Source organism: Cetorhinus maximus, chromosome 10 (assembly GCF_964194155.1).
Source record: "Cetorhinus maximus chromosome 10, sCetMax3.hap1.1, whole genome shotgun sequence".
Lineage (NCBI taxonomy): Eukaryota > Metazoa > Chordata > Chondrichthyes > Lamniformes > Cetorhinidae > Cetorhinus > Cetorhinus maximus.
The window spans coordinates 50,296,108-50,310,111 of NC_135888.1; the positions used below are offsets into that span (position 1 = coordinate 50,296,108).

At 46.3% G+C, this 14,004-nt stretch overlaps 1 protein-coding gene across 2 annotated transcripts in view; it reads right to left on the reverse strand.

Annotated features, from left to right (window-relative positions):
• Positions 1-14,004, reverse strand: part of LOC144685692 (coiled-coil domain-containing protein 183-like) — a 122,489-nt gene that overhangs the window by 62,126 nt on the left and 46,359 nt on the right. For both annotated transcript variants that reach the window (XM_078550486.1, XM_078550487.1), the window contains exon 4: positions 11,628-11,795. In XM_078550486.1, the coding sequence (XP_078406612.1) occupies positions 11,628-11,795 (168 nt within the window). The remainder of the gene's footprint in view (positions 1-11,627; positions 11,796-14,004) is intronic.

A 14,004-nucleotide genomic window follows, 5' to 3' on the forward strand; every position in this document is an offset into this window, starting at 1 on the left:
ATAAGGGGACACAGACTTTTTAAAAAATTATTCATTCACGGGATGTGGGCTTCACTGGCTGGGCCAGCATTTATTGCCCATCCCAGCTGCCCATGAGAAGATGGTGGTGAGCTGCCTTCTTGAACTGCTGCAGTCCATCTGCTGTAGGTACACCCTCAGTGCTGTTAGGGAGGGAGTTCCAGGATTTTGACCTAGTGACAGTGAGGGAATGGCAATATATTTCCACGTCAGGATGGTGAATGACTTGGAGGGGAACTTCCAGGTTGTGGTGTTCCCATCTATCTGTTGCTCTTGTCCTTCTAGATGGTAGTGGTCATGAGTTTGGAAGCTGCTGTCGAAGGAGCCATGGTGAATTCCTGCAGTACATCTTGTAGATGGTACGCACTGCTGCCACTGTGTGTCGGTGGTGGAGGGGGTGAACATTTGTGGATGTGGTGCCAATCAAGTGGGCTGCTTTGTCTTGGACAGTGTCAAGCTTCTTGAGTGTTGTGGGAGCTGCACTCATCCAGGCAGGTGGGGAATATTCCATCACACTCCTGACTTATGCCTTGTAGATGGTGGACAGGTTTTGGGGAGTCAGGAGCTGAGTTACTCATCAAAGAATTCCTAGTATTTGACCTGCTCTTGTAGCCACAGTATGTATATGGATAGTCCAGTTCGGTTTCTGTTCGATGGTAACCACCAGGATGTTGATAGTGGGGGATTCAGTGATGGTAATGCCATTGAACATCAAGGGGCGATGGTTGGATTCTCTCTTGTCAGAGATGGTCATTGCCTGGCACTTGTGTGGTGCGAATATTACTTGCCAGCCCAAGCCTCGATATTGTCCAGGTCTTGCTGTATTTGGACATGGACCGCTTCAGTATCTGAGGAATCGCAAAAGGAGCTGAAAATTGTGCAATCATCAATGAACATCCCCACTGCTGACCTTATGATGGAAGGAAGGTTATTGATGTAGCAGCTGAAGATGGTTGGGCTGAGGACATTACCCAGAGGAACTCCTGCAGTGACGTCCTGGAGCTGAGATGACTGACCTCCAACAACCTCAACCATCTTCCTTTATGCTAGGAATGACTCCAAACAGCGGAGAGTTTTCCCCCTGATTCCCATTGACTCCAGTTTTGCTTGGGCTCCTGATGCCACACTCGGTCAAATGCTGCCTTGATGGCAAGGGCAGTGACTCTCACCTCACCTCGGGAGTTCAGCTCTTTTGTCCATGTTTGAACTAAGGCTGTAGTGAGGTCAGGAGTGGCCCTGGCGGAACCCAAACTGAGCGAGGGTCAGTCACAAGGAGAAATGGACTGAGTGAGATTCATTCACAAGGGGACACGGACCGAGTGAGGCTCGGTCACAAGGGGACACGGACTGAGTGATGCTCGGTCACAAGAGGACACAGACTGAGCGAGGCTCAGTCACAAGGGGACACAAGCAGCGTGAGGTCAGTCACAAGGGGACACAGGCAGCGTGAGGTTCGGTCACAAGGGGAAATAGGCAGCGTGAGGTTCGGTCACAAGGGGAAACAGGCAGCGTGAGGTTCGGTCACAAGGGGAAACATGCAGCGTGAGGCTTGGTCACAAGGGACACAGGCTGAGTGAGACTTGGTCACAAGGGGACACAGGCTGATTGAGACTTGGTCACAAGGGGAAACATGCAGTGTGAGGTTTGGTCACAAGGGGACACAGGCTGAGTGAGGCTTGGTCACAAGGGGACACAGGCTGAGTGAGGCTTGGTCACAAGGGGACACAGACTGAGTGCCATACAGATTCGAAACGTTAACTCTGTTTCTCTCTCCACAGATGCTGTCAGACCTGCAGAGTTTTACCAGCATTTTCTGTTTTTATTACAGACTGAGTGAGACTCAGTCATAAGGGACACAGACTGAATGAGGCTCGTTCACAAGGGGACACAGACTGAGTGAGGCTCAGTCACAAGGGGACACAGGCACAGTGAGGTCAGTCACAAGGGGACCCAGGTAGAGGGATGCTCGGTCACCATGGGACACAGGTATAGCCTCACTCATAAGGGGAAACGACAGAGTGAGGTTCGGTCATAAGGGGAAACAGGCAGAAGCTGAGTCACAAGGCAACACAGGCACATTGAGGTCAGTCACAAGGGGATACAGGCTGAGTAGGACTAGGTCACAAGGGGACACAGGCAGAGTAAGACTCAATCACAAGGGGAGACAGACCGAGTGAGGCTCGGTAACAAGTGGACACAGGGAGAAGCTCGGACACAAGGGGACACGGACGGAGTGAGACTCGGTCACAAGAGGACACAGGCTGAGTGAGGATTGGTCACAAAGGGACACAGGCTGAGTGAGGCTTGGTCACAAGTGGACACAGGTTGAGTGAGGCTTGGTCACAAGCGGACACAGGCTGAGTAAGGCTCGGTCACAAGGGCATACAGACTGAATGCCATACAGACTCAAAACATTCACTCTGTTTCTCTCTCCACAGATGCTGTCAGACCTGCAGAGTTTTTCCAGCATTTTCTGTTTTTATTACAGGCTGAGTGAGACTTGGTCACAAGGGGACACATACTAAATGAGACTTGGTCACAAGGCAACACAGGCCAAATGAGGCTCAGTCACAAGGGGACACAGACTGAGTGAGACTCGGTAAAAAGGAGACACAGGCAGAATGAGGCTCGGTCACAAGGGGACACAGGCAGAGGCTCAGTCACAAGAGGACACAGACTGAGTGAGTTTTGGTAACAAGGGGACACTGAGTGAGGCTCATTCACAAGGGGACACAGTGACTGAGGCTCGGTCACAAACGGACATAGACTGAGTGAGGCTCAGATACAAGCGGACAGAGACTGAGTGTTAATGACACAGCAGTTGGTAAAGGCTGAGTTATTTAAAATCTCAGAAGAAAACTTCAGTTAGAAGGGGAAACAGGCAGAAGCTCAGACACAAAGGGACACAGCAACAGTGAGGTCGGTCACAAGGGGATACAGGCTGAGTGAGGCTTGGTCACAAGGGGACACAGGCTGGGTGAGGTTCGGTCACAAGTGGACACTGGGGACACAGGCGGAGGCTCGGTCACAAGGGGACAAAGGCTGCGTGATGCTCAGTCACAAGGAGACACAGACTAAGTGAGGCTCGGTCACAAGGGGACAGGCTGAGTGAGGCTTAGTCACAAGGGAACACAGGCAGAAGCTCAGTCACAAGAGGACATGGGAAGAGTGAGGTCTGTCACAAGGGGACACAGGCTGAGTCAGGCTTGGTCACAAGGGGACACAGATTGAGTGAGACTCAGTCACAAGGAGACACAAACTGAGTGAGACTTGGTCACCAGGGGACACAGGTAGAGTGAGGATCGGTCACAAGGGGACACAGGCAAAATGAGACTCGGCCACAAAGAGACACAGGTTGAGTGAGACTCGGTCACAAGGGGGCACAGGCAGAGGTTTGGTCACAAGGCGACATGTAGCAACTCAGACAGAAGTGGACACAGACTGAGTAAGACTCGGACACAAGTGAACACAGACTGAGTGAGAATCAGTCACAAGGGGACACAGACTGAGTGACACTTGGTCACAAGGGGACACAGTTTGAAGTTCGGACACAAGTGGACACAGATTGAGTAAGACTCAGACGCAAGGGGACACAGATTGAGTGAGACTCGGTCACAATGGGATACAGCTGAGTGACACTCGGTCACAAGCAGACACAGGCTGAGTGACACTCAGTCACAAGCAGACACAGGTTGAAGCTCGGACACAAGGGGACACAGACTGAGTGAGAAGACCCTGAGCCAGGCAGTCAGCAGCACCTTGAGGAGAGCAGAGGAGCTATAAAAACAGAGCGAGAAGCAGTGAGATTTCGAGATCAGAAGTGACTGAGGGAGTGCGGTGAGGAGGGAGGAGGTGCTTCTTTCCTTTTCTACCTTTCCTCAGAAAGAAGAGCAGCGGCCTTGGTAAGTAGGAATTGGTGGGTAAATTTGAAAAGTGCAACATTTTTAAACAAGTTTCTATACTTGGATTTAACTGAGACGCACAAGGAATAAGGGGTATTTAGGGCCAATATAATAAAGTAATATAAATAATCCAAAGTAAAATAATGTAAGGGAAGTAGAGTTAAGACATGGCAGCGCAGTCAGTTGAGTGGGGTGCATGTCCTGTAATATGTGTGAAGTCATGGACGCTACCGGTGTCCTAGATGACCACATGTGCAGGACATTCTGCCAGCTGCAGGAACTTGACCTCTGGGTTTCAGATCTCGAGCAGCAGCTGGAGTCACTGTGTCGCATCCGTGAGGCTGAGAGCTACGTGGATAGCATGTTCAGAGAGGTGGTCACACCACAGCTTAAGGGCCTGGAGACAGAGAGGGAATAGGTGACCACCAAGCTGTCCAAGAGAAGTTGGTAGGTAGTGCAGGAGGCCCCTGGGGTCCCGCTCACAAATCGGTTTTCCATTTTGGAAGCTGGTGAGGGCACTGGTTCCTCAGATGAGTGCAGTCAGAACCAAGTTTGTGGCACCACGAGCGACGCGGCTGTACAGGAGGGGAAGAAGAAGAAAGAAAGAAAGAGCAATAGTGATAGGGGATTCATTGGTTAGGGGAGCAGACAGGTGTTTCTGTGGCTGTAGTTGTGACTCCAGGATGATATAAAAACAAAAAACTGCGGATGCTGGAAATCCAAAACAAAAATAGAATTACCTGGAAAAAAGAAGCAGGTCTGGCAGCATCGGCGGAGAAGAAAAGAGTTGACGTTTCGAGTCCTCATGACACTTCAACAGAACTGAGTAATATTAGGAGAGGGGAAATATAAGCTGGTTTAAAGGTGGTGGGGGGGGGGGGGGGTGCAGGGGGAGAGAAATGGGGGGTGGGGGGGAGGCGGTGTGGTTGTAGGGACAAGCGAGCAGTGATAGGAGCAGATAATCAAAAGATGTCACAGACAAAAGAACAAAGAGGTGTTGAAGGTGGTGATATTATCTAAACGAATGTGCTAATTAAGAATGGATGGCAGGACACTCAAGGTACAGCTCTAGTGGGGGTGGGGTGGAAAGACTAACAGGGCATAAAAGGTATAGATTTAAAAATAATGGAAATAGGTGGGAAAAGAAAAATCTATATAAATTATTGGAAAAAACAAAAGGAAGGGGGAAGAAACGGAAAGGGAGTGGGGATGGAGGAGGAAGTTCAAGATCTAAAGTTGTTGAATTCAATATTCAGTCCGGAAGGCTGTAAAGTGCCTAGTCGGAAGATGAGGTGTTGTTCTTCCAGTTTGCGTCTGGAACAATGCAGCAAGCCAAGGACAGACATGTGGGCAAGAGAGCAGGGTGGAGTGTTAAAATGGCAAGCAACAGGGAGGTTTGGGTCTTTCTTGCGGACAGACCACAGGTGTTCTGCAAAGCGGTCACCCAGTTTACGCTTGGTCTCTCCACTAGAGTTGTACCTTGAGTGTCCTGCCATCCATTCTTAATTAGCACATTCATTTAGATAATATCACCACCTTCAACACCTCTTTGTTCTTTTGTATGTGACATATTTTGATTATCTGCTCCTATCACTGCTTGCTTGTCCCTAAAACCACCCCCCCCCCCCCCCACCCCCACCCCCCACCACCTTAAACCAGCTTATATTTCCCCTCTCCTAATATTACTCAGTTCTGTTGAAGGGTCATGAGGACTCGAAATGTCAACTCTTTTCTTCTCTACCGATGCTGCCAGACCTGCTGAGTTTTTCCAGGTAATTCTGTTTTTGTCCAGGATGGTGCCAGGGTCAAGGATGTGACAGAATGGCTGCAGGACATTCTCCTGGGGGAGGGTGAACGGCCAGAGGTCGTGGTCCACATTGGTACCAATGTCTTGGGTAGGAAGGGGGCTGTGTTCCTGCAATCAGAATTTAGGGAGCTAGGTAGAATATTTAGCAAGAAGGACTTTAAATGTAGTAATCTTCGGAATTCTCCCAGTATCATGTGCCAGTGAGTGCAGAAATAGGAGGATAAGGCAGATGAATGTCTGGCTGGAAAGATGGTGCAGGAGGGAGGGCTTTAGATTCCTGGGACACTGGGACAGGCTCTGGGGGAGATGGCACCTGTACAAGCCGGACAGGTTGCACCTGAACAGAACTGAGACTGAATTCCTTGCGGGGCATTTTGCTAGTGCTGTTGGGAGGGCTTTAAATTAACTCAGCAGGGTTGTGGGAGCCAAGAGAAAACATTAGAGAAGAATACCTGGGTGCACAAAATTCTGGGGGAGATAGATAACACTAGAATAAAGAATAGTGAGTTATTGGGGGAGTCAGGATGAGGGAGAAAGTAATAAAATCTAAATCAGGGTTACTTTGCATGTATGTGAATGCACAGAGTTTAGTAAATAAGATTGGGGAGTTACAGGTGCAGATTTTTTTTCTATTCATTCATGGGATGTGGATGTTGCTGGCTGGGCCAGCATTTATTGCCCATCCCTCGTTGCCCTTGAGAAGGTGGTTTTGAGCAGCTTTCTTGAGCCGCAGCAGTCCATGTGGTGTAGGTACACCCACAGTGCTGTTAGGGAGGGAGTTCCAGGATTTTGACCCAGTGACAGTGAAGGAACGGCAACATATTTCCAAGTCAGGATGGTGAGTGACTTGGAGGGGAACTCGTAGGTGGCGGTGTTCCCATCTGCAGCCTTTGTCCTTCTAGATGGTAGTCGTCGTGGGTTTGGAAGGTGCACTCTAAGGAGCCTTGGTGATGTGGAGATGTGATGTTGTGGCAATAACGGAGACCTGGTTCAAGGAAGGGCAGAACTGGGAGTTAAATATTCCCGGGTACAAGATGCTCAAAAATGATAGGAAAGGAAGGAAAGGAGGAGGGGTGGTGGTATTGGTTAACGAGAGCAGTGCAGTGTTGGAGAAAGAGGATGTCCCAGAGGGTTCAAGGACAGAATCAGTTTGGCTAGAGCTAAGGAACAAAAAGGGTGCAATTACATTGCTCGATGTAACCTATAGACCGGCAACTAGTGGGAAAGATGTAGAACAAATCTGCAGGGAAATTACAAAGAGATGAAAGCATTTTGGACTAGTTATAACGGGGGACTTTAATTACCCGAATATAGACTGGGACAGTGGTAGTGTAAAGGACGGAGAGGGGCAAAAGTTTCTAGATTGTGTTCAGGAAAATTTTCTACAGCAGTATGTGTCCAATCCAACAAGGAAAGATGTACTGTTGGACCTGGTTCTTGGAAATGGGCCAAGTGGGTCAAGTGTCAGTGGGGGAACATTTAGGAGACAGTGATCATTGTATTGTATATTTTAGGATGATGATAGAAAAGGAAGATAGGCAATCCAGAGTGAGAATAATTAATTGGATGAGAGCCGACTTCAATAGGGCAAAAACAGAGCTGGGCCAGATAGACTGGAATGAAAGATTGACAGGGAAAACTGTAGCTGAACAATGGGTTACCTTCAAAAAAGAATTGGTTTGGGCACAGTCAAGGTATATTCCATCAAAAGAGAAAGGTAGAGCAAACAAATCCAGAGCTCCCTGGATGAAAAAGGAAATAGAAATTAAGATAAAAAAGAAAACATGTGCTCATGGCAGTTGTCAGATAGAAAATACAATTGAGAACCAAGAGGAATACAGATGGTTCAGAGGGGAGGTGAAAAAGCATATTAGAGAAGCGAAGAGGGATTATGAGAAAAGACTGGCATCCAACATAAAGGGGAATCCCAAAGTCTTCTATAGGCATATAAATAGTGAAAAGGTGGTAAAAGGAGGAGTAGGGCCGATTAGAGACCTAAAGTGGAATTTACACATGGACGAAGGGGCCATGGCTGAGGTATTAAATGAATACTTTGCATCCATCTTTACCAAGGAGGTAGATGCTACCCAGGCCATGGTAACAGACGAGGAAACTCTGTAACTAGAAGGGTTCAAAATTGACAAGGAGGAAGTGTTGAATAGACTGTCAGTACTTAAAGTTGACAAGGCACCGGGACTGGATGAGATGAATCCAAGGATATTGAAGGAAATGAGAGTAGAAATTGCAGGGGCACTGGCCATAATCTTTCAGTCTTCCCTAGACCTAGGGGAGCTGCCAGAGGACTGGAGAATTGCAAACATTATGCTTTTGTTCAAAAAAAGGTTGTAAGGATAAGCCCAGCAATTACAGACCAGTCAGTTTAACTTCAGTGGTGGGCAAGATTGTAGAAAGAATTATTCGGGATAGAATTAGTAGTCACATTGAAAAATATGGGTTGATAAGGAAGAGCCAGCATGGATTTCTAAAGGAGAAATCATGTTTAACTAACTTGCTGGAGTTTTTTGAAGAGGTACCAGAAAAGGTCAATGAGGGTAATGCTGCGATGTGGTGTACATGACTTTCAAAAGGCATTTGATACAGTGTCACATGATAGACTTGTGTGAAAAGTTATGACTCATGGAATAAAAGGGACAGTAGCAACGTGGATACAAAATTGGCTGAAAAATAGGAAGCAGAGAGTAATGGTCAATGGATATTTTTTGGGCTGGAGGAAGGTTTGTAGTGGAGTTCCCCAGGGGTCGGTGTTGGGACCCTTGCTTTTCCTGATATATACTAATGATCTAGATCTTGGTGTGCAGGGGGCAATTTCAAAGTTTGCAGATGATACAAAGCTCAATTGAAGCTGTAAGCTTCAAGAACAGTGTAGAACTTCAAAAGACATGGACAAGTTGGTGGAGTGGACAGATAGGTGGCAGATGAAGTTCAATGCGGAGAAGTGTGAGGTGATGCATTTTGGCAGGAAGAACATAGACAATATAAAATAAGGGGTAAAATTTTGATGGGAATGCAGGAGCAGAAAGACCTGGGTGTATATGTGCACAGATCATTGGAGGTGGCAGGACAGGTGGAGAGAGCAGTTAATAAAGCATTTGGTATTCCAGGCTTTATTAATAGGGGCATAGAGTACAAAAGCAGGGATATTATGCCTAATTTTTATAAGACACTCGTTAGACCTCAGCTGGAGTATTGTGTACAGTTCTGGGCACTACATTATAGGAAGGATGTGAACACATTGGAGAGAGTGCAGAAGATGTTTACAAGAATGGTTCCAGAGATGAGAAACTTCAGCTATGAGGATAGATTGGAGAGGTTAGGACTGTTCTCCTTGGAGAGAAGAAGGTTGAGAGGAGATTTGATAGAGATGTTCAAAATCATGAGGGGGTTGGGCAGAGTAGATCGGGAGAAGCTGTTACCGTTCGTAAAAGGATCAAGAACAAGAAGGCACAGATTTAAAGTAATTTGCAAAAAAAGCAAATGTGGCGTGAGAAAAAACTCTTTCACACAATGAATGGTTTGGGCCTGGAATGCACTGCCTGAAGTGTGGTGGAGGCAGGTTCAATCAAGGCATTCAAGAGGGCATGAGATGATTATTTGAATAGAAACAATGTGCAGGAGAACAGGGAAAAGGCAGGGAAATGGCACTAGGTCATAATGCTCATTTGGAGAGCCGGTGCAGACACGATGGGCCGAATGGCCTCCTTCTATGCTGTTAACATTCTGTGATTCTGTGACAAGGGGACACAGGTAGAAGCTCGGTCACAAGGGGGCACAGACTGAGTGAGACCCGGTAACAAGGGGACAGAGACTGAGTGAGACTTAGTCACAAGGGGACAGAGGCTGAGTGAGGTCGGTCACAAGGAGACACAAGCAGAGTGAGGTCGGTCACAAGGGGACACAAGCAGAGTGAGGTCGGTCACAAGGGGACACAGGCAGAGTGAGGTCGGTCAGAAGGGGACACAGGCTGAGTGAGGTTGGTCACAAGGGGACACAGGTAGAAGCTCGGTCACAAGGGGGCACAGACTGAGTGAGACCCGGTCACAAGGGGACAGAGACTGTGTGAGACTTAGTCACAAGGGGACACAGGCAGAGTGAGGTCAGTCACAAGGGGACACAGGCTGAGTGAGGCTTGTTCACAAGGAGACACAGGCTGAGTGAGGTTGGTCTCAGAGACTCAGTGACTCATTGCCCTTACCCTGGATCTGCAAAATTCTGCAGGATGGGCAGCAGAGCCCTGAATGATGGATTAGTGGGGCCAATGACATCAATTGGATGGGAACTGGCTAAGTATTTAAAATGAAGAAAATCTAATGGTGTAGGGAAAGGGTAAAGAATGGGATTGGAGTAGAGCAGCTCTAGTTGAAGAGCAGGCAGTAACACAGCTGAGATAGATCAAACAGCCTCCCTCCTGTGCCGTAATATTATTTGGAATTATTTAGTTTGTGAAGTAAAAATAATGTAATTGTACATGCTTTTTCTCATTTCAGAAGGCACACTAGTTTTAAACCTAATTGACTACTTTACATCGTCTCCAACTACCACCTCAACTCTTTTTCCAAATTCTTAGCACCTCCAACCCTTCCCAGCATTCCCTGTTTGAAACTCTCCAGACAGGTTTCTGCCCCAGAATCCATGCTGGCGACCCATTTTGTGATTAATCACAAAATGGTGTTCTCGCTGACTGTAGCTCACTGTCCCCTTTCACACTTTTCACTTTCAATGCTGTCAACCATTTCATCCCCTTAAGCATCTTCTACATAACTCACCTCCGTGATACTGCAGTCTCCCGATGCTATGCCAACAATCATTTGCAATGCTATGTGACCTCCACTACACCCCAAGGTTCCAATCTTGACCACTCCAGGAGTGCACAACCACAAGCTCAGCTAAGGTGTCACTAAGACTGCTTATTTTCACCTCTAAAAACATTGAGCACCTACAGCCCAGACCTCTCCTGCTCTCCCACCAAAACATTAAATCATGTGTTTATTAACTCACAGCTGGAATTTTGCAATTCCCTCTTGGCTAGCCTCTCTAATTTTATTCCCCATGAACTACAAGTGCCCTCACGCACAATCAGGTCCACAATGCTGTCAAGGCCAAGCTCCACTCACTTCCAGGTTATCCCGACAATTGACATTCAGCTTCTCATTCTCACCTTCAGAACCCTAAATGGTCTTCCCCTTTTCTAACCCTGCACCTGCCCTCAGCTTCTCCAACACTAAACGTTCTTGTCCTTTCCCTCCACAATGGAAACTGTTCTCTGTTACTCCCTACTCCCCCTTGCCCTCTGTAACTCTCTCCCTTCATAATTTAGCTTTCTTGACACCCTTCCTGCCTACATATACCTCCTGCTACCCATTCCTTCAACCATGCTTTTACCTCGTCTTTTTTCCCTCTGCTTTCTGTTCACTTACGATCCAGTACAACTCTGACACTTAGACTTGCTAACTCTACTTGGCCATATTCCTGGCGGTTTCATCACATCACTCCCACCTCCAGCTGAGCTCACACTCCAGCCATTGGTCACCATCCTGCGTATCCACACAGTGCCTCACATTCTTACCCCAATCAGAAAGTGACCAAGCTCTTCTTTACACAATGATTTTCCATATCTAATATTTTTATAACAGTAAACAAAAGCGTTCAGAGAATTTTGTTTGGAATCAATTGCTTTGATTACAGTAAGCATTGTGGAGATTAGTGTTCAATTTCTGGGCAATCCTTGAGTGTTGGCAGTTATCTGAGGCATACATTTCTCTGCACCCAACAAGTAATATTGTCAGTGATGTTGACTTGTAATTTTTGGTGTAGCATTAAAGACACATTGATAAATAAGATGGATGAACTGAGCAAGTTTAAGACCATAAAAGGAAGCATACCTGAAGATCATTGCGCTCCCCTGCACCAAACTGTGTCTCCTTTTTAACAATCTTCAGAGTTTGCATAAGGTCCATCAAAATCTTCTGTCGTTTCTTAACCTCATAGCAGTTCAGATTATAATGATTTACTGTGTCGTACAGATGTTTATTCAGCAACTCTTTGGAACCCTATAAGGTCAAAAATGCAGCAGTGATGTACTAGTAAGACAGAAGTTCAGAAAATTAGAAATATGGAGTCAACTTTAAGACAGACACAGGTTAAGGTAGAAATAAACCTGATTACCTCTTCCCGCGCCCCATCCCTGCCAGACATTCGCCCATTAGGCCTTTCGTTTAATAATTGTGCTCAGATCAATGTCGACACAGAAGTGGCTTAATATCACTGGAACCCTGAGTAAGGAATGGTTATGATTCATATCATTGTAATGTCCTGCTGAACTTGGTTCAAACACTGAAGATCAACTCTTGGAATTTCCTCGGGAGGTTGGGTGGGGGGTGGGGCACAATGGGGTTGATTCAAGGTTGTCGACTCTGGCTGGGTGCATTCTTGAGTTTCATCACACGACCTCTCACCTCAAACTGCCTGAACCCACGTTCCCATCATTGGCCCATCCTCTGGTGCACTGCCTTCTCACAGCTGATTGGAATGGAGACAGATGCTATATTACCCATTTTTATTGATGATTGGTCAAACAGCATTTTTAAAAAAAGCAATAGTTTGTTCAATGATTTTCCTCCTGATTTGCTAATAGCAATGTTCTGGTCTTCTATTCCTGGAAACTCCAAGGCATCCCTGGAAGGTTAGCAGTCCAGGAAGGGTGGTCACCTGATTAACACTGTAACTTTGAACAGGCACACAGGTACAAATGATTGTTGCAGATGGATCAGGGAACAACTTCCTCCCCAAGGGCATATTTGGTGCTGACCTCTACTTTTTGAAGCCGATTCAGAATGATAACACTCCAGCAATGTGAATCGTGGCTGTCCCTTACATGGGCCAGAACCCTCCTGCAGGACTTTCTGGAGTCCTGTTAGTTAGATGAACACAATGAACTGACTGCAGGGAGTGGTGATTACTACTGTTCCATAAACCAGTCTTTCCCATGTACAGACATGGGACACTTTCACTCATGGACCATCTGGAAGCAGTGCGTGCGGAATTGCCAAGTTACAGGGTTTTAGCAACACATTATGGTCATTGCTTCTGGTCTGAAGTTCTTACAAAAATCAAGGGGCAAAAATGACAGAATTTAAATCCCCTGTAATAAAAATGGAGATAGATGTCCTGTCACGGTAACTAGATGCCTTGATCATACTAGCCCATTTGTCACAGAGTAAAAGGATTGACTCTTCCAGACACAATAACTTAAGGTCAGACAGGTTCAAGTCAACCAGAATGTCCATGTCATTAAAGCTCCCTTGTTCATTATTGCATGCTTTTCCATTCTCTATGTAGATCAGACCTGAATAGCAACTGCACATTTCAGGCACACACAAGTGGGAAATATGCTGTTTTTACCAACCTCTTCTGGCGCCAGCTCATTGCAAGGTGCAGATTAGGGAAGGTGTGGTGAGCTTGTAGAACTGCTCATTAAGAGAAAATGGGAACAAATAAAGGGAAGTGTCACAATCAGATGACCATTTTTTTGGATGCTTTGAAGAACATCAATATGAAATCTCAACCATTTACCCCCTTCTGTTTTGGCAAAAGCTGTTAAAGACTAAAAACAGAAGGCAATAATGAAGGGGAAACAAATATACACACAGGAAAGAAGGAATTAACCTCATGGTGGGTATACACCTTAATAAAGCCTGGATCTGAAACTAGCCACTAGTGATGAGTAAGCCAGGCGCACAGTATGGAGTTGAACATTGAAACAGTCAGCCATTCAGCCCCTCAAGTCTGTTCCATCATCCAATTAGATGATGATTGATCTGAATCTGAACGCTATCTGTGCGTCTTGGTTCTGTAACCACAGAATTCAAGAAAGAAGGGAGACAGGAGGCAGGAAACTAGAGGCCAGTTAGCATAACATCTGTCATTGGGAAAATATTAGAATCCATTAATAAGGAGGTAATAACAGGACATTTAAAAAATCATCAGGCAGAGTCAACGTGATTTTGTAAAAGAGAAATCATGTTTGACCAATATATTGGAAATCTTTGAGAATGGATAAAGGGGAACCTGTAGATGTGGTGTACTTGGATTTCCAAAAGGCATTTGATAAGGTTCCCCAAATGTTGCAACAGAAAATAAGACCTCATGGTGTAGGGGGTAACCTATTAGCATGGATAGAGGATTTGTTAGTAACAGGAAGTGGACAGTAGGGATAAATGGGTCATTTTCAGGTTGGCAACATGTAACCTGTGGAGCTCC